Consider the following 26366-nt stretch of genomic DNA (forward strand, 5'->3'; position numbering starts at 1 on the left):
AATAACACTTTTTTTCTCCAGCTTACCTGATTGTAAGAATACAGTACATGATACATATAACATACAAAATATGTTAATCAACTATGTTATCAATAAGGCTTCCAGTCAACAATAGGCTATTAGCGGTTAATATTTTGGGGAGTCAAAAGTTATATATGAATTTTTGGCTGTCCATGGGGGGGGCCCACATCCCTAACCTCTTTATTATTCAAGGGTCAACTGTATTTGCTGAATGTATAAATAAATGACTTAGCTTGCAAGCTTCCTACTTTTGGGCTCACAGCTCTCTGATCCATTCTCCACAATGCTACTAGAGACCTTTTTTAAAGGCATATCTGATATTAATCTTCAACTTATAAAACTGTAACTGGTTCACCTCCTTATATGTAGTAAGAGCCTCTAGGGCCCACTGTAATCTGGCTCTTCTCTATCTCTTGACCCTTAACTTTTACTACCCTTTGTCTGCTTTTACCTCATACATACACATTCTGGTTTTGACATACTGTGAAAGTACAGTTTCTGAAACTGTGATATTTTTGAACATGATGTTCTCTCTCCCTGAAACAGGCCAGTGCACCAAGACCAGTTACTTGCCTAACTCCTTCAACTCAGGAAACAGATCTCTATCAATCGCAGGGTGAGTTAAAAATCCTTCCTGATGTTCCCACAGTACGTCATGTCAGTACTTAGTTATGAGCACATAACCACCACAGTCCTTATCATCTTGTTTTGGGTTATTAACTGTGCATCTTCCACATCAAATTTTGAATGTCTTAAGAGCAAAGAAAATCTTCCCATTTCTCTTTCTTCTCTCCTTCTTTTTCTCATTTTTCACTCTTTAGACAGCTATTCCTTATCACTGCCCTTCAATATGTAAAATATTTGGTAAATGACTGTTCAAAGCTCATGAGCAGCTTCAGTCTTCAGATTGCAAGGGACTCTACTCTGCATTAGCTTTAGCAACTTGTTGGTGGGCGGGGGGGGGGGGGGGGGGTTGGGAGAGACACCAAACCAAAGGCTTCATGCTTTTACGTTTTTGATCATCAGTGAGTGACTCCTGGGTTCTTAAAAGCTTACAGCTCAACAATCTAATGAATATGTTTAAAGAATTCTTTTCACTTTGAGCAAACGGCTAGCTCTTTACTTTATAAAAGCTCATCTCATAACTTATTCTTTCACAGAATCTTAATGTAGTGCCTTGCCGTTTATTCTGTCAACGTGGCACTTCCCTATAGAAGTATCATACATGAAGTAGAGGATTATCCTTTTCACATAACTATAAAAAATTATGCAGCATACACATACCTATCTCTGATATATTGGTATGTTTCTCCAAGTGAACAAAGAGAAAAAATATTTATCTACCTAGTATGTATTAGTGGCCATACTATGGACTTTCACAAATTTTAACTTACTTAATCATCAGAACAAATATTTGAGGTATTACCTCTAGTTTATAAATGAAGACAATAAATTTTAGACAGAATAAATAACTCGCTTAAGGTGATACAGTTATGAAGTTGTACCCAAACCAAGGTCTGTCTTACAAAGATTATGCATTTAACTCCCCCACTATATTTTCCAAAATATAAATGGGTCATATTTTGGGTAATAATTTGTTTTAATTTTAAAACAATCCCAGGAGTAATTGATATCCCCATTTTATGGCCCAGGAAGTTGAGACTCAGCATTTAAGTGACAGGACTAAAATCTCATAGCTACTGAGGAGCAGAATGATGTATGAAATACCAGTCTCTTCTCCCACTAGGACCAGAGATGTAGATTCATCCTTGAAAATGCTCCTCTGTTAATGATGTTTAAATACAGTGGAACAGGAGAAGACCAAGGATGTGCATACATTGACAAGGACTCTAAGAGATGAGAGAATTCTAAAAAGATAGGTCAGTAATAGTTAAAAGCAACAGAGAAAGCAATACTAAATTCTACTATAGCTAGTATACGATACTAAGTATATCAGCTTTGATATCAGAATCCTGAGTTTGACTTTTCTACCTTTGCTACTTATTTTCTTTTGTATGTTTGTGTGGAGTATGTTAAAATACATGCCACATATCATTTCACCTCTATATGCATCTTTAATATGCATCTCTAAAAATATAGACAGATATTCGCTCACCCAATTTCAATGCTATTACTTTAACAAAATTAATAATTCTTGGTATCATTTAATCTAGTCAGGCCGTAATCAGATTTTCCTTATTGTTTCACAAACGTCTTTTTACAGTTGAAGTGGAACCCAAACACTGTTTCATTTGGTGTGTTTAAGTCTCTCTTAATCTAGAGTGATACTCTCTTATTTTCCATAGCAGACTGGTTTCAGAAACTACATCAGTTGTCCTTTAAGAGGCTGCTATTCTGTGGTGTCACTTCCTTTTGGTGTCACTTAACTTTGCTCATTTAGCTCAAGGATTGGCAAACTTTTTCTGTAAAAGGGCCAGATAGTAAATATTTTAGGCTTTGTGGGTCACACAGTCTCTGTTGCAACTACTCAACTCTGACACTGTGGCATGAAAGCAGCCATACACAATAATTAAATGCACCAGACTGGTTGTATTTGAACATTATGAAAATACAAAACAAGACAAAACAAAAAACAGGCAGGTCGATTTTAGCTCGAAGGCCATGGTTCCCAACTCCTGCTGCAGAAGGCTGATTTGACACAGGTTCAACATTTTTGGGGGCTGGAATACTTCAGGGCTTGTGCTATATGCTTTATAGGTATCACATTAGGACACACACACTATCTGCTTGCCCTACTTTTCATGAGACTGAGATTAATCAATAGGTATAGATAGGGCAACCTGATTCCTCCATTGTAAAGTTCCCATATAACCGTTTGCCTAATAGTTTCATTTAGTAATGATTATAGCCTGAATATTCTTTATACATTCATTACCTGAAATTCTGCAAAAATTTTTCTCAACAAATGTTATTTGCTTACTCTGAAACATAATTCACACAGAAAAATAAGATATATATATTCAATAATATATATAGCCTATAATATATACATAGCATTTAAAGCAATAACTGGCATATTGGTAAGCACTCAATAAAATTGGGTATTATTTTTATTTTTGACAGATTTGAAAATACTCCAACCTTTGACCCAGTACTCTACTTTTATGGCTTAACCACAGGGAAAATAATAAAAAATTAAGATAAATATTATAAAAGCATGTCTATTACAGTATTTAAAAATGTGAACAAAACTGCAGATGATCTAATGTTCAACATTATGGAATTTATGAGGAAAAGTGATATGGAAAAATACCCAAAATCTATGTCAAGTAATACCAATAAATCCATCAGCCAAGGACTACCATTTCTACTAGTCAGGTACGAATGCTCGTTTCATTGCACCCTCACTACATGTTGATTTTTCTGTCTTTATTGAACATTTTGAACACTTAACAAAAGTTGATTTTTACATACTTACTAAATTAGTATGTGATATTTACTTGAGATTTCCTTGTAAAATTAATCTTTTCTAATTTTATTAGCCATCCAATTACCATTTCTATAAGCTCTCTTTTGTCCATCTACTGAGGAAGGAAGAAAATGAACATTTTATGTAGAAAGTATTTGCTTAAGTTATTTAATAGGCTCATAACAAACTTTGAGGGTAGGTAGCATAAAATCTAATAATCCAGCGTCTTTCCATTTAGAAATCTCAATTAATAGCAAACCAAAATTAATTCAGAAAACACTAATGATCTGGTATCTGTGGCTCATCTATCAGCACTGCAAGCAGATGAGTTCCAGTAATGAATTTAAAAGACCAAATGTATCATAAATTAATCAGTTTGCATATAAGCAACACTGAGTTTAGGGAGGTCTGTTAAGTAAAACTACAAAGAAGCAGTAGAGCATAATGGTTAAGAGCATGGATTATAGAGCCAAACTATCTGTGTTCAAATTCTAGCTCTTCCACTTACTGATATGTGAACTTGGCTAAAATATACAGCTTCTCTGTGTCTCAGGTTCCTTATCTATCAAATAATAGTATAACAGTATCCAGGCTGATAAGGTTGTTATGAGAAGCAAGTGACTGTGTGTGTATATGCATACATGTATACACATACATATATACACAGATACAGAGTGATTAGAACACTTCCCAGCACACAGCAATTGCTACATATTTGCTACTGATAGAAATCAGTCTCTCTTTGTCTCTTGCTATTCCATATAGCATAGCTTACTATTATAAATCTATAATAGTCTACAAATCAGTCTATAAATCAGTCTCTCTTTGTCTCTTGCTATTCCATATAGCATAGCTTACTATTCAAATACTATATTGTATTGCAACTATTAAAAATATTTCTACTTTAATAACCCATGCACAATCTGGGTGATCGAGATATGACTTCTTAAAAAGTGACCCTGATGCCGTGTCAGATATAGTATTTTTTTAAAAAGGGGAACAGTCAATATAGATCACATATACCACAACTTCATAGAGGTTTCTTATCTTTTACAGCAGTGCTTCTCAAACTTGAATATGAAAGAAATCATCTGTGAATCTTGTTAAAATGGAGATTCTAATTCAGTATCTGGGGGCAGGGCCTGAGATTCTCCATTTCTAACAAGTTCCCAGGTAGTACCAATGCAGCTGGTTCAAGAATGGCACTATCAGGGGTCATGAATGAGCTTTAAGGAGATCTGGAAAGACACGATATCATATATGAAATTCTCTGTGAATGTGCTTATGTAGATTATTTTCTGAGGAAAGGACCCACAATTATTATAATCTCAGAGGTGGGGGTGTGAGTAGGGGAAAGGGCAGGTAGAGAGTAAGAAAATTCGCAGGAAAGGTGAGAAAGACACAGGTCAGTTCCAGAGCTAACTGAAAAAAACCCCAAAATTGTCATTACAAAAAAGGAAAATTATTTGTAAAGACAAATATTTTGTATTTTGTACAACAGACAATTATCACTTAGAAGACTATATGGAGAACCACAAACCATTCTAAATTATAGACAATTATATTGTAGACAATTATAATTTAGAAGATTAAGTCGAAGAATCTTTAAATTCGAGAATAAAAACACAGGGATATAAAACTCTAAGAAATAAAAAAGGCCAAGATATGTAATATTCACTTAAGAGGAGTTCTAAAAGTAGAGAATTTACAGGATAATGGAGTTAAAATACACATACATACATATGCATACATATACATAACATATACAACATACGCATAAAACTACCTTCCCAACACACATCTAGATATGTTCAGATAAAATCACTACCAAATACCAAACAGTAATAATGACTGAAAATACATATATAAACACATTGGTGAAAACTGTAAACTCCAAAAGGAAATTATTACAAGCTTCCAAAGGAACAAAGGAATGAGAATCAAAATGGCAACTTAAAGTTACAAGATAATAAAGTAATTCTGGATAGAATTCTGCACAGAAAATACTGAAACCTGGAATGCCCTCCCCCCACCCCCGCCAAACCATTATTTAAGTGTGAAGACAAAATAAAGAAACATTTCCAGCTGTGTATACCTAAATATATATTTACAACCAGTACATAATTCTTAGGGAGAGAGAGAATACAATTCAAGAATGTATTTAACAAAATTTAAAAAATCAAACTAATTAAAGACTTCAAGAAAAATAACACAGGACAAAGAAAATGATAAGGGAAAGGGAGAAGAAAACTTAAATCAAAATAATTGTTAAGAATGGCTATGCAAATTTTAATGTAATTAATTTGGGGAAGTATTTTAACACCTCCTTTTTTTTTTTTTTTTTTACTTTATCCTGTAAAATTTCAAACATGCACAGAATAGAACAGAATAGTGCGTTCTCATGTATCATCTTCCCATATGTCTGATTAGGGGTTAATATCCACAAATATAAAGAACTCTTACAACTCAACAACAAAAAGATAATTCAACCAATTAAGAAATGGCAAAGGATTTGAACAGACATTCACAAATGGTCAATAATGAGAAAAAAAATCTCAACATCACTACTCATTAGAAAAATGCAAAGAAACCCCAGTAAGATACCACTTCATACCTACAGGGATGCCTCTAATAAAGGCATATATGCCAATAACAAGCATTGAAGATGTAGAGAAACTGGAACTCTTACATATTGTTGGTAGGACTGTAAAATTGTACAGCCATTTGGAAAACAGTATAGCATTTCCTCAGAAAGGTAAATGTAGAATTTACCAAAAGACCCAGCAATTCGACTCTATGCATATACTCAAGAGAACTGAAAAATGTCCATGCAAAAACATGTACACAAATAGTCATAGCTGCATTATTCATAAAAAGTGGAAACAACCCAAATGTTTGTCAGCTGATGAGTAGATAAAATGTGGTTTATCCATACAATGAAATACTATTTGACTATAAAAAGGAATGAAGTATTGATTCATGGTAGAACATGGATGAATCATGAAAACAAACTAGATGAAAGAAGCCAGGCATATAAGATCACATATTGTATGATTCCACATATATGAAATGTCCAGAATAGGCAAATCTTTAGGGACATAAAGCTTATCAGTGGTGCCAAGGACGGGGGGGGGGGGCGGGGGGGGCGGTGGGGGGAAGTGGTGGTGATTGTTAATACATACAGGGTTTCCTGCTGGTGAAAATATTCTAGAATTAGATAGTGATAATAGTTGGGATAACTCTGTGAACATACAAAAAACAAATGAATTATACACTTAAGGCTGAACTTTATTATATAAAATTGTTATTTAAAACAAAAAAATAGACCCACGCAAATATGACCATTTAATCTTTGACAAATGGTGTTGGAACTGGTTTTCATATGCAAAAATGAAGCCTCTTCTTAAAATTTACACCTTATAAAAAACAAACTCAAAATGGATCTTACATCTAAATGTATAACATAAAAATAAAACTTTTAGAAAAAAAATAAGAGAAAATCTTCATGATCTGGGGTTAGAAGAAGAGTTTTAGAAATGACACCAAAAACACAATTCATATATAAAAAACTGATAAATTGAATATCACCAATTAAAAAACTCTTGCTTTGCCCTCCATCCTTCAGATGTGAATCCATCTTTACTATGGATTCTAATTGGCTAATTTAAGGCCCATTCATAAGAAGGGATCTACTTCTTATAGGCTCATCTCTATTATCTTGCTAAGTGAAACAAAGTTGAGCCATATTAGGAATGAAACATTTCTCCTTGTCAGCAGGACAAAGCTATTAACTGTTGCCTTCCTATTATACAGTTCATAAACACTCTCCTTTCCTAATCTGTTTTTTATTATTATTGTTATGTTAATCCCCATACATTACATCATTAGTTTCTGATGTAGTGTTCCATGATTCATTGTTTGCGTATAACACCCAGTGCTCCATGCAGTACATGCCCTCTTTAATACCCATCACCAGGCTAACCCATCCCCCCACCCCCTCCCCTCTAGAACCCTCAGCTTGTTTCTCAGAGTCCATAGTCTCTCATGGTTCGTCTCTCCTTTCCTGATCTTAAAAAGTGAAATAATCAGAACATAATAAAATCTTTTACACTAACCACTGAAATCAACAAAAACAAAAAAGTTTACAAATACATCTAAAAGTTTAAACAGATTAGGGATTAGATCTGATAATCAGGCAGGAAGAGGGGAGGCCAGTTTACAGGAGAAAGAAAAGGAGTGGAGGGAGGAAGAAATTTAGGACGGACTATGTATTGATCTCATAACTACGAACACAAAGTATAAAAATAATTACTAAACATATTCCAGCAGATTAAAAGAAAATACATCATTACCAACTTGTTATGGCCTATTACATAAATGTAAAAATAGTTCAACATTAGGAATTGCATGAATATAACTTACTCTATTCATGGAGAAAGGAATTCAGGTATCATGTGGCATTATGCTAGGTATGTTTCACTTGCATACCTCTGGCCCTCATAAACACCTTATGATCATCTTGGAAATGAAAAAACTTATGTGACAAAATTAAATACCTATTCTCAAAAACTTATTAATATAGGAATTGAAAATCTCTAATTTGATTAAAAATAACAGAAACCTATAGCAAATATCACACTTAAAAAAATAAAAAGAAAGATGGGGTCAGGAACCATTAAATTAAAGACTTAATAGATATCGACAATTGCAGAGTACAGACCTTATCTGGATCCTGATCCAAACAAGTGTCTAAAAATTCATGTTTATATGACAAGTAGGGCCATATGTACACAGCTGGATATTTGATGGTAACTGGGAATTGTTAATATTTTAAGTGTGATAATGGTACTGAGGTTTTTTTTTTTTTTAAATCCTCACATCTTAAAGATACATAGTAAAATATGAATAAATTAGATGTCTGGGATTTGCTTCAAAATCATTTGTGTTTAGGGAGTGAGTACAAGTCTAGATAAAACAAGGCTGGCCATTTAATGATAATTTGTTGACTCTGGATATTGGGCCTATCAGGTTAGTTACACTAGTTTTTCTACTTTTGAGTATGTTTGGAATTTTCCAAAGTACAAAGTTTTAAAACTGTTTTTAATTATCAAGCCCAAAGGAAAAAAAAAATCAAAGAACAAAACAAAAAGCCAAACACTGGAGAGAATATAAATTATCAAAAAACCTTCTATAGATACTATTATCAAACACTGTTCTATTTAAAAAAAATTTTATTACTTAACTTTTGAGATATATACATAATTGCACTAATTGAAAGTTTATAGTTCAATGAGCAATCGCCAGAAAACTCCATTATCTGTGTAAACTACCACTTAGGTCAAGAAATAGCATAGGACCAGCAGCCCAAAAACTACCCTGGTAAACAATCCTCTCAATCACAACCGCTCCTGCTTTCCGCCAATAGGTAACAACTCACCTTGCATTCTAACTTCTTAGATTGTAACCATATAGTATCTTGTAATTTTGTGTCTGACTTCTTTTGTTCAACATGTGAAATCCACCTATGCTTACAGGTACCAGTAATTGGTTCTTTTTCATTATTTTATATGCAAGTTATTCTCAAAATGTGGTCAGTGGATTCCTGGGAATCACCAAGACCCTTTCAGAGTTTAACAGAATAAAGCTCATTGGGATGTGGTTTCAGACTCCATGTTGCGACTAAACTTAAAAAAAAACGACTACTTGTCAAGTTCTGGTGAAGCATCAAAGCATACTCACATTTACCTGAAAAGGCTATTAAAATACTTCTCCCTTTACAGTAACACATTTATGTGAGGCAAGATTTCTTCCTATATTTCAACCAAAACATCTCACAACAGACTGACTGCAGACAGACATGAGAAACCAGTTGTCTTCTATTAAGCCAGACATTAATTTGCAAAAATGTATAGCAGTGCCACTTTTCTAATTTTTGTTTGTTTGGGAAAACACGGTTGTCATTTTACATATTATTTAATGTATGAGATTTATGGTCTCACATGATGGCTTTCTTACTGTCATTTTAAATTTAATTGTAGCGTCCTGAGACCTAAAAGTTTGAAGAATGCTGCTGTGGTTTTCCCTTATGCTAATACACCATAATCAATTCATCCATTCATTCTACTGGGGATGGACAGAGGGGCTGTTTTTCACCTGGGACTATAAAGAATAAGGATGCTACGAATAATCTTGTACATATCTTTTGGCACACATTATGTCCCCACTTCTGTTGAGTTTACACCTTGGAGTAGAACTGCCAGATCACAGGGTATGTTCACATTCAACTTTAATAGATACTGTTTTCCAAAGTGGCTATTAAGCATTTGAAATTTGGTTAGTCTAATTAAGATGGGCTATAGGTATAAAATTTACACTGGATTTTGGAGACTTAATATGAAAAACATTGCAGAGTATCTCAGTAATTATTTCCTATTGATTACGTGTCAAAATGATAGTATTTTAGATATATAATATTGAGTTAAATAATTATTTACATTAATGATACCTGCCTCTCTCTTTTTTTAATATGGCTACTAGAAAATTTAAAACTATGTACATGAGACTCACATTATGTATCTTAGACAGTGCTGCTTACAGGGGGAAATAGAAGTAAAACAGGCCAATATCAATAGTGTATATAAGAAGTCTGAGATGCTCCTGAGAAGGACCTGTTTTAAGGAAGACTGCCCAAAGGAGATAACATCTAAAGGAAGGCCAAAGGACAGGCAGGAGTTAGCCTAGTGAAGAAAGTGATACAAAAGGAAGGTAAAGCCAGGCAGAGCAGGCAAAGGCCAGGAGACAAGAGAAATGTGTTTAGTGTAGCAGAGACTATACTAAAGGGTAGGGGGGTGGTGGAGGGAAATAAGACAGAAAGGAAAGGACAAGACAAAAAGAAAGGAAAAACTAGTCAAATCATAAGGGGCCTGGTGAGTTATGCCTATATTTTAGGAACAGGGAACTAGTGTTGGGTTTTAAGCAAGGAAATTACATAATTATATTTGTACTTTAGAAAAGCCACTCTGGCTGCTGCTATGTATATAACTGAATCTGGACAAGACTAGAGTGAAAATTAGTTGAGAGCTGTTACAATAATGTAGACAAAAACAACAACGGGTCTCTATACAAAGAGAACAGCAGTAGAGGGATGTGAGCCTCAGGCAAAATCACTGCTCTCAGATTCAGCTTCTGCTATACTTAACTCCCAGATACTCTGAGGATTTAAGCAAGGCACCTCTTTGTAAAGGTATTCTGTATTCGAAGTCTTGGTAAAAGGTTCTAGTGTCACTAGAATAGGCATTAATTCAATAAACTGAATTCTATTTCAGAATATACTGGATACAAAGATTCATCTCTTCTCCAACTTACTAACCTAAAACCTAAATAATGCTTTAATAATCAATGAAATTAAGTCAGATAAGAAAAGGCTTACTTTCTTACTTATGTTTAAGAAGTAAATCCCAACTACTAAACATGGTACCGTGCTCCATTTAATCAATTCAATACTAAAAGATCAGTACTATTCCCCATTTCTCTAAAAATGGAAAATAAGTGGATTAAAGGTAGGTATCAAGTTACTCTCATTCAGCGGTATGAATGTGAGTGTAAAACAATTTCGCTACTTCACTAAACTGATCCTAGTAGGGCAGTGAGTTAATCAAACATTTAAGAGTCAACTAGAAAACTATTCTGTCAGTTTCATTTATTTTGAGGTTTCGGAATCTTCTAAAGTTGTATCTTCTGTAAATAAACTATGCAACCCAGGGGAATAAAGGTAAAAAGGTCACTTACCTTTTCCAAAATTTTCTGAAACTTTCTAATCTACCAATACATCCTTGCCTCTTCTAAGATATAAAGCACTTCAATTGACCACTTAATGTAAAGCATCTAACTTCGGCAAAAAGGTCCTTAAATCTCTTCTACCCTTTGCTTCTTGCCTGAAATACTCTTAAAACACTGTAGAAAGTTATGTTCTATACTTATTTCATTGACAAAAATGACAGCCCTTAGAACGGAGTTCTCCACAGGACACTTGTTAAGCCTCTCCCCTTATAACTGAAATCCTCATTCTTTCTTGTCATGTGTTGCACAGCTGTTCACCACAATGTCCCTTCTTGCATTGAGTGTTCTTAGCCTTCCCTTTTCTCGCTTAAATAACAGAAACTTAAATTCCTAGGGTCTAAACTCCTCTACTGAATTATAGAAGCAAATCACCCTAAACCTCTCCTCCCTCCTCGTCACTCTCACCTGATCCCATGTCATATTACTTTAGGAAATCTCCATCTTCCCACCCTGAAACTTTTAACAGACCTAAGTACCCTGGCACCAATATTTTCTTCCTTCCCTGTTGTGACAAGAGAGGAAGCATCCCTTTCTTTCCGATCAAAAAGGCAATCCATACTCTTCTATCTGCACTATTACTACCTTGGTCCAAGGTCCCATGTCTCTCACCTGGATCACAGCCAAAACCTGATCACCCCATGTCTACTCTTGTCTACTTCACAACAATTCTCCACACAGTGGGCAAAAGTTACTGTTTTCAAACCATAAATCACATTATGTGCACTTACACTTCTTTTATAATTACACTCAAATAAATTCAAACTCTTTACCATGGTTTCCAAAGCCCTGAGTTCCTGCCTAAGATTCTAAGCTCACCTCATCACTCTCCCGTATGACCGTTGTGCTCCAGCTACACTGGTTTTATTAATTTGCCTGTGACACACCAGCTCTTCCACACCAACACTTTCCTGATTCTGGGTCTTTCACATGTGGTTCCCAAGGGCAAGGCTCTCTTTTCCCAATCATAATATGGTTTGCCGTCCTTTAGGTCTTACAAATGACTCTACAAAGAAGTCTTCTTCTAATTACCCTGGGTCTGTTATTCACTATCTCTGCCCCTTATCAGTTTCATATTATAACTTACTCACTAGACTGTCAACCTTATGAGGGCAGAAACTCACACAGTGCCAGATAAAAGCAAGTGCTCAATGAACATTTGCTAACTGAATGAATGAGCGAAGAGACAGGATTATATTGCAATCCTGGTTCTACTACCTCCTCGTGGTTTGATCTTAGGTAAGTCACAACCCTTCTGAGCTTCAATATTTTTCTTCTACAGAAAAGGGACAAATACCTTACAGGACTGCCCAATGAGACCTACTAAAGATTAACTGGAAATGAATAAAGACCAAGCACAGTATCGGAACTTTATTTAATAAATGGTACAAACTTAATTTAATAAATGTTAGTTTCTTTCCCTTCCTTCGATAGCTTAGACAGTGAGAATTCCTTAGGGTAATTCAGTATTGAAACTAAAATATATACAAATAGGCCTATATATACACATACTGTTGCATATAGTTAAAAAGACTGATGATGTGCATCTGAACGGATAGATTGGTAACTTGTATTTACAGGATCTAACCCTATGCTTTAGAAAATGAGAATAAGTAGTGTACATCTATCACTCACTCTTCCCCCCAAAAACGGTGGGGGCGGGGGAGGAGAAAAAGAGAAGAAACTGGAAGGAAAGGTAACCTTAGAAATTAGAGGCATTAACTCAACTTCAATTCCCAAATTTAGAACAACCTTCATTTCCCTATAAAGACTTGAAGCAAGAACAAGACTAAAACTCATTCTAAAATAAAAACATTTTCTGTTTGCTTAAATCTATATAAATCTCACCTATATTTATTTGCCCCCCTTTTACCTTTCATTCTTTAAACTCTAACATTTATAAAAGGGGCAAAAAAAAAAAAAAAAACCAAGAAAAAAACCTCAACTACAAAAACACCTCAGATCAGAAACACAAAAAGGTTTCACTGTTCCCTTAATTTCTTGATAAGCTTTAAACTGTCTAACCACAAAAGTCGGTCTTTTCTTTCCATTCTCCTTAACTGCTGCTGCTCACTTTTCAGCCTGACATCACTTTTATGTTTTTGTCAGAGATTTTACTTTCTAGGAACCTTCTAAATCATTTACTATATACATCATTCAAATCTCCTCCATATTCTTCCTAGAACATAGCTAGCCCTCTGAAAGTGGACATTTAATACTTTCTGCCTGATAACTGCTTAGAATTTTATAGAATGTGCTATGTACCTTCATATTGTCCCCAGGATATGGATATAATTTAAGATTCTAAACCCAAGGAAGGGTTTATGTTAAGCAATTAATTCAGTTTTATTCAACATATTTTATGTAATCAAGCTTGACTTTTTTAGAAGTAATTGGAATCTGATTTAGATTTTTTTCTCATGTTCCAGTTATTTCTACAACCTTTCTAAAATTGGAACTTCTAGTCTCTCCTTAAACTGGAAATTTATAAAATGCTGCTGAATGTTCCATAAAAATTCATGGGAAAAGACTTACCCATTAGATATAAAATGCAACAATAAAAGGAGTATTTTATGTTACCACAACCTCTGGAACAGTACTGTGTATAGCACAGACTTTTGACTATAATTAGCTGAATACCAGTTTAAAGAAGAATTTTATCACAGGCCAGTCAGTGTATGCCAGGAAGAGTTCTTACTGCTATCAAATGCTCTGGCAGCAAGTGGTCAGAAACTAACCATCTGCAATTCTCCAAGGCTATTGTATAATGATATACAAATACCACAAACATTTCAAATTACATTTTAAGGTCTCACCTGGGGCTGTGTTTTTCAAACTAAGAATTGCAATCTATTAGTGGGTCCAAAATTAATGAGTCCAACCAGCAAATGAAGAAAGTAAGGGTGAGAGAAGGACGGATAAATAGAATACAAAATGTTGGAGTGCATCAGAGGTAGTAAGAGTATTATTTCATAATCTTTGTTTTGTTCTATAGACTGGGAGTAACATAAAATGTATTTTAAGGGTGGGTTTCAGTAAAAAAAAAAAGTTAGAAAGCAACGGTCTGGGAGACAAACAGAAGTGGAAAAGGATAAAGCAAATGGAACTGTTACGATTACCAAATTATGGGTTGGGAGATGAGCCAACCAACACCTTCGTTGACTAGGAGACAGTTTTGGAAACCTCCATGCCCTTGCAAAAGCCAGACATCCCTATGTGAGATCTGAAGAAGCACCTTCTCTTACAGTAGGCCTACAACAATGCCCAGCAAAGCTCACAGTTGCTCCCACTAATGTTTTTATCTCTTCAAACTTCCAAAGGCAGAGGTCAACTTTTACTTGCTACTCACTCTTAGGCACACTCAATAGTTAAGTTACAGCAGCTAAGATACAGTGGCTCTTGAAAGATAATTATTGGTTCTCAAACAACCCCTTCTAGAAAGTATTAATGATATTTCATATCACAATTTAGTGTTTCAAATAAAGCTCTGACATTCAGAAAAGTAATGTGGAAGTGTAACAGTCACACTATTCCACTAAAATGGTCACATTTAATAGTAACGTACAAAGACTTCTAAAATCGCCATGTGAAGAGAATAAACACTAAAATAAACAGAATCTTTTCAAGACACACTTGGAGCCATTTAATATTGCCATTAATGGGTTAAGAGTCATTCTGTGAAGAGTTATTATTGGAACTGCCTCAATATTGGCCAACCTGCGTTTTTTCACTGAGTCTATGTTGTGTTACTATGAACACTCAGTTGTTTCTTAATTTTATTTATTTGAGAGAGAGAGAGAGAGAGAGAGAGAGAGAGCGCACACATGCACACACATGCCCAAATGTGGGGGCGGGGGAGCAGAGAAAGAGGGACAAGCAGACTCTGCCCTAAGCACAGAGCCCAATGTGGGGCTTGATCCCCTGACCCTGAGATCATAACCTGAGCTGAAATCAAGAGTCTGAAGTTTAACTGACTGACCCACCCAGGCGCCCCTGAGTACTCAGTTGTTTTAACAATGATTTCTGATTATTTTTGAAGGTTGTGACTTACCTAAGATAATTATTATTATCTTTGGTGTATAAGGGACAGTTTCATAAATTACAGTTATTATCTGTCCTAAAGGTCCAAGGTGGTGGATATTTCTCAGGATGCATCCACTACTCCTCACAACTAGGGCATATTCAAGTAAAACAAACCCCACTGCTGTTATAGAAGCACACATCCCCCATATTATGGTTATAGCTTTTTTTTCTCTCTCTCATATAAACCCACATTTGGCTGCAGAGACAGAAGAGGACAAAAGTGCAGCTATAAAGAGAATTTCCCCAGTTGCAGGGTGAAGGGTACCTTTAATCTCTGCTCACATAGTTAAATGTTCTGCCTGGCTCACTACCTCCTTTTTTCTTATACTTTGAAACTTGCTGTGGCTTGAGACATCAACCCTGGCACAATTACGTGCTAGTTTTATAACATGGTCCCCCCATTGTTGGAAAAAAAGTTTCATTCTTTGCCTACTAACAATTCCTCACTGAACACAAATTCCAAACAGATAAATCTTTGATAAGCACCTACCAGAAAGTCGTTCTGTGCAAGTACAAAAAAATGTACCAAGACAAATTATGGGGTTCACAGCCTCTTATCCCTGGAGGCAAAAAGACTTTTAGTTCAAACAATAATGACACGGGTTTTAATGAAAGAGCTTAAAGAGCTCATTTATTTATCCATTCTGATCAGACATCACCAAGATTCAATTCTGACTATAGCAGAGGACAAAGCAGGACACTTCTAATCATCCTAGATTAAAGATGCCTTCTTGCTTTCTTTTCTCTTCTGGGCCATTACACCAAACCTAGAGCAGAACTATACCCACCTTCAGGCTAGAATAAACAACATAATAGCTTATTGATCTCTGGTGTAGACCCAAGCCTACAAGTCATCAGGCAAGTAGGGATCACAGCGACTTGATGCAACTAACACTCAAAAGCCATGCACAAGGTTTCCTGATCACACACAAGCATACCATTGGCAATTATCACGTCGAATGTGGACCAAACCTTTGCCCAGCCCAAACAAATAAAAATAATAATACGTTCATCAGGTCAGGCAGCAAGTAATACATTTTGAATCATACTGAAAAACTATTTTTTGGTTGTCAGTAAATATTAATTTATGTTCACTAAATTCATTTACTGTAATTTCACAGGTTTTAAAAGTTACCATCATTCAATTCCACAGATAAATGCTTTCAAAAGAGGTAATACTTGCTGGTGAATGACGTGTTGACTTTAACTCCATCACCACACCATTAGTGGAATGAGTGTTTGTGGCAAATGACTTAGACGTTTTCTAAGTGAAATCTCCAAAGAACGGTACACTTCTAATTATTTCCTTCTGAAGGTATCAAAACACCATTCTAAAAAGTAACGGTTAACTGTGTTCATTGAAACACCTCTTCAATGCGTTTCACTGATAAACTAAGCACAGTTAAGTCAGAAGTGGAACTCAAGTCTCAAGCAATGAATGCTCTAATTCCATTTAGCTCTAGTTCAGAGCCTGATGTAATAATATAAAGCTTAGTCCTCACACACAGGCTTCAGGGGTCTCTTAACCTCAAAGGAGCATATGCAACGCAATCCACAGACTGGAATGAAGCAACAATGACAACACTAGCGGCCAGTGATGGATGAAATGACAAATGAACTAGGAGTCAGGGCAGACATCTACGCCCTAAGGGAGAGACTGAGGTGGGGCTGGAAACTATTTTCTGGCCTTCTCCCGCGTGCTGCTTCTGGGGAAGGGACAGGACCCAGCACGCCCGGGATCAACAGAGCCTCGGCCTCTGGGGTGCAGGAGTGGGAAGAGAGCAGCGGGCTGCTTTTTCAGGGAGTGGGGAAGATGGGGGATTGGAACGGTGGGAATTTCACTGGGGAGAGAACTTCCTGACCCCGGAAGGGTCGGGGGTGGCAGGACCGTCCCGACAGCGGCGAGGGCGACCTCGTCTTCCTCCTCACACAATCATACATCTTTGTGTGTGTGGATTGTGCAAGGGGCCCTCCAGCCCAGGTCGGGAAGTCCGCCCGCCACCCGCTCGCTCCCCCGGGACTCCCTCCGGCCGGGACGCCCAAACCCCTCTCAGACAACCCCGAGGGTCTGGAGGTGGTGAGTGGACGAAAGCATCTTCGTGTGTGGACACCTCTCGGGGCATCCACCCCTCGCCGGGTCTTTGTCCCGCCGACGGCGGGGGTCTCTCCCCGGTTCTCGCGGGGAACCCCTGTCCTGGAGGCCTCGGGGCCCAGGGTCGCCCCAGCTTTGTTCGGTCAGCGGGGCGCAGGGACGCAGACACTTACCGTACACTCCGGCGAGAAAAAGCAAGACCAACGCAGACCTCCACCGCGGAGACTCTTTTGTGCTCCAACGACTGGCCATAACCACGGCAGATGGAGGGAGCGAGGAGGAGATGGAGGAGGAGGAGGAGGAGGAGCTGGGGCCAGACGCCGCCGCCACCGAGCCCCCGGCTGCTCCCTGCGCGCTCCGCGGCGGCGGGAGGGGGAGGGGAGGGGAGGGGCCGCCGCCGCCGCCGCCGGCGCCCGCCCGCCCGCGCTCCCTCCCTCTGGCCCACCCTCAGCAGCGCGCCAGCTCCCACCCCGGGCGGCGCGAGAGCCCTACGCGGGGCGGCTTTCCCGGAGACAGGGACAGGTTGAGCGCACGCGGGCGCGAGGCGAAGGGGCGGCGGAAGCGCGACTCCGGCCTCGCACCGCACAGGCTAGCCGGGGTCGCCACCCGCCAGACGGAGCGCGAGCCGGGACCCGCGCTCATCCGTGTGATCGGCAATCACCTGGCCCGCCTGCCTTGGTTCCCGCCCCGCGCTCCGCCGGACTTTCCCAGTCTCGGGGCCGGTTTCCCCGCGACGGGAGCCCTAGGAGTAAGGCAGTGCCAATCGATGAGCGAGCACGCGAACGCCGGCCGCGAGGTTCCCGAGAGCTGGGGCGCGGGGGCCCGCAGCGGAGCTCCGCTGCAGTCCGAGGCCTCCTTGCTGCCCCTGCGGGTGGTGTGAGGACAAGTTGGGAGGCTGAGGGTGGCTGTGCTTGCGGGGAGAGTGGGTGAACGGAGGCTAAGAACTTGGGAGATCCTCTCCCTTACCCCTGCGTGCCTCCGCTTAAAATCCGCACGGAGCTGAGGGGTGGGTGGGTGCCAGTTAGTGCTGCCGTCGTCGGCCGGGCCAGTGTGCACGTGTGCCGAGATTCTGGTGCTGGGCACCCACGCTCAAGGTGCCTGGCAGGCATGAGTCCAGAAAGACTAGAGTGCGGTGCTCTTCCATTCTGGCGTGGAAGCCGCGGGAGAGTTTGACATCCCGGGGGCGGGCGGGGAGCCGAGGGGCTGTGGGATATCGGCCTGCGTGCGCGGCTGGAGGAGGGGGGACGTCTTTCGACACTGCCTAATTTCCCTAAGCACCTTCCCGGGATCTCGGCAAGTGCGACTCCTCCTTCCTTTAGCGCCCCATAGCACTTTCTCAATACTTTTGTAGTGACACCGGCACGCCTGACCTTCCGCCGTGTGTTTTTAAAGTGTTTGTCTACACGTCTTATCTCCTTTCCTGATCTGTCATTGGCCTTTCCATGCACTCTCCTGGCTATTCATTGAAGATCTACAATGCACTATGCTGTCCCATTGATATAGGTTATCTTTTTAATCCCTAACAACGTTGTGAGATAAACATTATTATCCACATTTTATAAATAAGAAAATGAGACTCTGGTCAAATTACCCATAACGATATAGCAAATAAATGGTTTGAAACCATTTTTCTCATTCCAAATTCAAGAGTGTTTCCCTTATATCACATTTAACTCTAGTACAATGCTTAGTGTATAATGGGTAAATGTTAAATTTTAAGATACACCTTTTGGGAGGTACGTTTAGGCTTTGCCTCTATCCCCTACCGATTTGTCCCCTTTAAGATTTTCCCCCCCCAGGAAATGATATTTCAAAAGATAAAAAGTTTATTAACACACAGTAGAAAATCCAGTAGTTAATAAATTTTGTACCAGCTGACCTAAAGAAAAAACAAAAAACAACCAAATTCCAAAAAAATGTTTTCCATTCTCATTGGAGAAAAAGGAGCAGCTTTATTGTTTTTCATTAAACAACCTGCAGTTGTCTTACCTAGTTTTACGGTTCTAGACTCTATTTTCTTGTTTCTTCAGATCTCTTTCTAGAAATTGTGCTGCCGTAATGACTGTGTTTAGGACAGGCCGCAAACAGTATGAAGAGAGCCTAGACTGCATCTACCCCTCTCCACTTTAGTACCATTCAAGGAACACTATCCCCAAGACATGACGCAGAGTGTCATCAGTCCCTTGACAGATGCATTCACACCCCTCCCACCCCTATAGTTGGTCATCCACGCAGACCTGTCTTCTGGGACTTACCAAGTTCTCAAACTGGTCTTAGGGTCCATTTGAAAACACTATTTGGCGAGAATTCCAAAGAGCTTTGGTTTATGTCGATCATATCTAGGGATATTTACCATTTACAAATTAAAACAAAAGTTTAAAATATTTGTAAATTGATTTAAAATAATATATTCATTACAAGTTAACTCTGTTTTCCAAAACAAAACAAAAAATTGGTGAATAGTGTGGCATTGTTTCCATCTTTGTAAATCTCCTTGATGTCTGGCTTAATAGAGGGCAGCTGGATTTTCATATCTGCTTCTGCATCCAATCTGTTGCAATATGTTATTTTGGTTGAAGTATATGAGGAAAATTCAGGCTCACACAGATACCTAATTGGCAAAGGGAGGATCTCATGAACCTCCCCAGGGTTCTCAGATAAAACTTTGAGAATGTTCATCTAGGTGTCTATCTTAATACCTTCAAAACCTAAGTATTTTCTTTCTCATTGCAAAGAATTAATAAATACCCATTCTGAGGTATTAGAGGCTGAGTGCTTCAATGTTCACCAGCCAGAGATATTTATGTTTCATGAAGGAACATTTTTATTTGTACAGAATCTAATTCTGATAGAATATCAGACATTTGGTAAGCAACACAGGGCAGAATAGTTATTCAATATTAGCCCTTACCTAATCTATCTAACCGGGCATCTAAATGTCTACTGGGCTAATATGTCAAATAACTCATATACAAAAAGCACTTAGAAATCTATAAAAATTGTATAAAGTAGTAAGTATTGGTAACAATTCTATTGCAGTTGGACTGCTGGCTTGGCTTGGCCAGGGTTCTGACCTGCACCCCATAGAGCATAAAGCATGCTCCTGAGACTCATATGGTTCTTAATCTGGGTCCCTGGATCCACAGACAGGCTTCAGGGAGTCTCTTAACCTTCCTGAAATTGTACTAAAATTTTGTGCTAATTTTTTTTATAGGCAGGACTTTCCTTATATTCAGGAGATTCTTAAAGGGCTGTGTCAACCATTAAAAAAAGTTTAAGACAAATGGAATGAAACAACTATTTGAGTTGCCTCTTAATTGGTTTCCCAATGGTTCTCAAACTCCTCAAAGACATGCATTCAGGAGTGAAGAAGTACATGGACCGTTTCTTTTTCCCTTGACATATTCTGAAAAGGGCCACAATCCTTCCTTTTATGGAGACATGCCCTTAAATAATCCTTTTGTTTTGATTTTAAACTTCTTTTTCCTCCTTGTTCGGTTATCACCATATATAATGGTTTAATTTTCACTCTTGTCACCAATAAAAATTCCTTCCTTCCTGGTGTAGACCCTGCTCCATTTAGTAGCATTTGAAAATCTCATCAACACTGTGAGGTTAGACTGGGAATTTAAGTCTACCACTCTGTGCATCATCTTTTATTGGAAAGAAAATTGATGATAGTGGTTTTTCTGCTTGGCATGCTGCCAGCCAAGCTAAATCTTTTAACTCCTCCTCAAAGGACTATTTTGTTTAAAAAAGAAGAACAAACTTGATGAACACATATAACTAAAAGGGAAAGAAAAAATTTTCAACCTGAAGTTAAATAAATGAGGTATCTTTACAAGCAAATTGTAATTTCCATTGGAGTTGTGTAATATAGGATAGCAAATGAGATCCATCAATCTAGGCAACTTCTCTACCAGTTCCCAAGCACATTTATTGTGGTTATTATTTATTATGTCCTGTGCTCTGACAGCATACCCAGCATTGTACCAAGTAGTCAAAGACATAATCCCGGCTCTAAATTAAAGAGCCCCATTCTGCATAGATTTAGTTTTGCCCTCATAAACCCAACTTCTTAATTGCAAAACCCAACTGTAGAGCATGCATGAATTTCTAGTGCTAACATCTACCTCTTGTAGACATATGTAACAGTTGCCCCTACCAAGAAAAAGGGAAGGAAGGGGAAATTAACTACAGACGTTGGTACTTAGAGATACTCAGAGCATTTTTGTTGTTGTTTAACTGCTAGGTTTCCAAATGTACTTCCCTGTGTTTTTTAAGTTCTTCCTATGATTAGCTGAGGTTGTGAACTGGAAATGCCCATGGAATGGAATCTTATCCCCCAGGAGCCCACCGGAAGTGAATTTGGCGATTGTGATGGCAACCCGATGGCTCTTTATTGCCTAATTTCAGATGTCTGTACTTATTTGTTTATACTTTCCCCAAGTCCAAGAAGGATTTTTGATCCCTCAGTGTATTTGTAGTAGACTGTAGTTGTTAAAAGTATATGTCTTAAGAGTTTAACAGAGCTGAGTTAACTTTGGTCGAGTAACCTAGCCTTTTATATCTCTTATTTCCACCTACAAAATCAGGGGGAACATGGGGTGTCATTAAATTATGTACATGCCTTAAATTGGATAATAATAATTGCTAATATATATTGAATGCTTACACTCAATATAAATTGTAGGCTACACATTTGGTCCTCAAAGAATCCTGTGATGTTGATACTATTATTATCCCTGTTTTTCAAATGAGTAAACAGGCACAGAGAAGTTCAGTAATGTTCTCAGAGATCACCAGGTAGTAAATGATCAGTATGTAAACTCAGGCCGTCTAACTCCAGAGCACACACTCTTAATCATTCTACCATGCTTTATGTAAAGCACTTAATACAATGCCAGGCATTTAGTCAGTACTCAATAAAAGGCAGCTACTGTTATTAAACATATAAGTGACGTGGCAAAAAAAAAAATGCTTATTCTCTAATATCATACAATTTAAAATAAAATCTGTTGAGTTAGTCTCTGCCTTCCTTTTATTTGCTGGAAGTAGCTGATACTACCTTTAGTTTGTTTTAAGTTAGACATAAGCCTCTTCTGCATCTCTTCTTAAAAAGAAAAGTCATTTTTAAAAGTTTTGTTTCCTTGAATTTTAGAAAACATCAAGTGAGTATCAGATGAGGCATAAGTCTGGCTTTTTGACGCTGGTACTAATTTTTTTCAGTGACCTTGTAGTCATTATTTATAGTTTCCTTTGAAGATCAGAGAACCTTAGGTTGTTTATTGCCTTAATCTTTAGTAAAGATCTACGGCAGATTTTTCTGATCCCAAAGAATACATCAAATCATATGAAACTGCTCAGTTATCAGGCCACGAAAACAGAGGTCACTTCTACTAAAGAGTAGATTACTCCAACTTCATCATGAAAAGAATATTCTCCTTGGAAATACCCAGGCGGGTTTGCATTTTGACTATATACCAGCTGTGATGGAAAAGAACAGTCTAATCCTTTTGTTTCCTGTAGTCTGCTACCTCCCTTGCACAGCAGGGGATGTGCAAGAAATAGCGTCGAAAAGCATTTCAGTATTAAAATTGTATTCTCATACTCGATGAAATGAAAAAAGTTAAGCACCTCAGAACATTATGTCAGTTGGTTCTAGTCACTAGGTCACTTAACTCCAGTCACCACAAATTTTTTCTGGGTTATTATTAGCTCTGCTTACGTACAGATGCTCCTGAAATGGAGACCCCAATTTCTGAATTGTCATCTGTGCAAAATTTCATAAAATACCTTTAGCCCTTTCAGTGTGGGACTTCCTGGCAGTTAGCAAGTAGAGAACTAGCTCCATGGAAGCTGCTTCCACTGGCCTGTGAATGAGAAAGAGGACACAGTCCCAGAGGAGGTTGTGCTGACTTTGCTGTCTCTGGATTAGATTCCCAGCGGTGCTAACCCGCAGTGCTCCAGGGACGAGGATATGTAGGCATCAGGCTCCTTAGGACATTTTGCCCTTTTTTTTTCCGTGGCCTCACACAGGCAAAGCAGAGAGCCAGACTGCCTACCACGTACATTTATTCTTTCCCGCTCTCTTCTTCTCTCTCTCTATTCATGGATGATGTCTTCGAGGAAGTCTGTTCTCAGTTTTGTTTACCCTCATCAGAGCGGTTGACCTCTTCCCTCAGGGAGACTCTGTCTAATCCACACTTTGAACCTGTTCTGGCAAGCCACCTCATGGGCACTCCGCATTAACTCAGAAAAAGCACGTTAAGAATTGAGACATGGACTAGTCTCTGAAGATGGGAGAAGTATTTTGAATTCACTAATGCCATCTTGGCCTATGGACTGCTGTGCATTTGGCTAATCTGAAGGGTAGAACTAGCATATTCAGATTCTCCCATCTTCATTGAGGGAGGTGGATAAAGAAGGGAGGAGAAAGGTCCAGTGAGACAGGGACTTTTGTCTGTTTTGTTCACTGCTGTATCCTTAGCCCCTAGAAGAAGGCCCATCTCCCAGGACATGCTCCATAAACATGTGTTGAGTGAATGAATAGGGAGTTGAAGAATGAAACCGATCCCTGGGGGAAAGGAGAAGCAAAGGTGTTAGAGTAATACAGAGAGAACCAATACTTTTTGTGACATTCATGCCCAGGTGGTGGCCTGCAGAGAAGGCTGCTTGTGTTGGAGCCCACACACAAATGGAGCGAACCATTAATTCTTGGTCTTCGAGGAAGAGCCAATAACCCTCACTGCAGGATGAAGCCCATATCACCTTGTGCGCCCATGTCCAAGATACTACTCAATGAGGTTTTGAAAAATTATTCTGGTATCAAAGCCCTATTTTGTACAGTCTTTTTGCCAATGTTTAATATTTCTGGTATACCACAGGAAATGGGTTGTTAATGGCCTCAACTGGCTTTATAATATCTGTAAGTTGGGCACTACTTATTTTATTAATTAATAAACAGGACCTTTGTTCTCCAGCTCAGCAGAAACCCTCAGAAAAGGCGGCTTTTCAAAACCTTCTTCTACAGAAAGCTGTAAGCTAACACCTTGCTTCAGGGGTGCAGATTCCAATTCTATTATCTGTGAAGTTAAGCTGAGTTAATCAGTCTAAGTGATGAAATCTGTGTCCCATGTGAAGTTAGGATCAGAGGCCAGAGAAGGGAACCCAGATGGCCAGAACTTCGCAGTCTGAATTCAAGATCTGTCCAAGAGATCATGAATTTCTGGGTCCTCAGTCACTCCCATATTGAAATGTAAGTACAGGGGTGCCTGGCTCGCTCAGTGGATAGAGCTGCGACTCTTGGTCTCAGGGTTGTGAGTTCAAGCCCCACACTGGGTGTTGCGATTACTTGGGAAAATAAGATAAAACAAAATCTTTAAAATATAAGTATAAAGAGCACTTTCCAGCTTCCAAATTCCAAAGTAAGTTATCTTTATTATTTATCATTTGCTATTTTCAATATTCTCTCCAAATATGCAAATTTGAGTATGAATTTGCTAAAGTAGATTGTTCAGCAAAATAAAATCAATTCTTTAAGAATTAACTAGAATATTGTTGGGATCTTCATAATAATTCACTACATATTTTTGAATACTTGAAATATTCTAAGGGTTGTGAAATGTGGAAGTTCACATTACCTAACTCAATCACCTAATGGGGGAGGTTCTACTCTGTCAGGCTAGTCATTGCAGATACAAAGAAGCTTATAATCTAGTGGGGAAACAGATATACCAATAGATATAAGCAACACTCATTCATTAAGCAAATATTTACTGAGCACCGAATATGTGCCAGTCATTGTTTTCAGATGCTGGGACTGCTCAGTGCACAAACATGGTACCTGCCCCAGAGAGGTACACACACACAAGATATACCACAGGGGAGAGTTAGAGAAGTCCTCACAGAGGAAAAATACTTGATTTGAGGAAGGAAACATTAGTAGGAGATTGACAATAAAAAAGGAGCTAGGCCAGGGATGACAGAAAAACATTCCAGGCCGAAAAATATCAAGTAGAAATGGAAGAGGAGAGTAGGGTGTGATATGGGAATGTAAGTAGTTTGGTATTGCTGACATAAAACTGTGTGTGTGTGTGTGTGTGTGTGTGTGTGTGCGTGCGTGTGTGTGTCGGGGGTAGGCAAGAAATAAACCTATAATCATAAATTATAAAGGCTCTTAAATGACATGTCTATATGTATAGATTTTATCCTGTAAAATGCAGGAGATGGGGAGTCTTGAAAGAATTGTGAGCAGAGGGGTCATGTTCCACTTTGGATGAAGCCTGGAATGGGATGGGGAGGGAATTTGGAGACAAGTCAGGAGGATATTACAGCAGTGAGGAATAAGACGGACTGGTGAGTGCTCACTGGTAGTAGGAATGGAGAGTAGTTAACACAATCAATAGTTGTTTGTAAGGTGAGAATCTATGATCCTCAGATTTGTAGTTTGAGTACCTGGGTGGTAGCATCTTTTCCCATGGCAGGGAATATGGGAGAGGGAGTGAGGTGGGGAGAAGGGGACAAAGAAAAGTGAGTATAACTTTGGGCCAGCACATTCAGGTAGAGAAGCCCAGTAGACAGTTGGACATACTGTATATCCCAGAGGAGAAAAAATGGGCTCAAGATTGAAAACTACTAGCATCGATAGGATTGCTTCTGGAAAGGGTAAGTTCTTTTTCTGTAAAGAATATGAAGAACATGAAAAGCATCAGTATTTCAGGGAATAGAGGTAGTAGGGGGGAAAACAAATGGCCAGAGGGTAGGAAGAGATGCAGAAAAGCCCCATGTCACAGAAACCAAGCACAGAAAGTGTTAAGAATAAAGGAGAGGCAGAGTGTCAATGCCAAAGAGAGCAAGTAATAAAAGGTCAAGATGTAAAGAGGAATGAGTAGAATTGGCTGC

The 26366-nt window shown here is 38.5% G+C and overlaps 1 protein-coding gene across 3 annotated transcripts in view; it reads right to left on the reverse strand.

The window, feature by feature from the left end:
* Nucleotides 1-17763, reverse strand: part of LRP12 (LDL receptor related protein 12) — a 71419-nt gene extending 53656 nt beyond the window's left edge. The window contains exon 1 of one of the 3 annotated variants that reach the window (XM_073893088.1): nt 17636-17763. In XM_073893088.1, coding sequence (XP_073749189.1) covers nt 17636-17714 — 79 coding nt within the window. In that variant the 5' untranslated portion in view covers nt 17715-17763. The remainder of the gene's footprint in view (nt 1-17635) is intronic. The other 2 variants (XM_025870988.2, XM_073893089.1) reach the window with 2 other exon arrangements.
* Nucleotides 17764-26366: the final 8603 nt, after the last annotated feature.

The sequence above is a fragment of the Callorhinus ursinus genome, unplaced genomic scaffold (genome assembly GCF_003265705.2).
Source record: "Callorhinus ursinus isolate GAN/ISIS: 27379988/994484 unplaced genomic scaffold, GSC_fseal_2.0 scaffold5, whole genome shotgun sequence".
In the NCBI taxonomy this organism is placed as follows: Eukaryota; Metazoa; Chordata; class Mammalia; order Carnivora; family Otariidae; genus Callorhinus; species Callorhinus ursinus.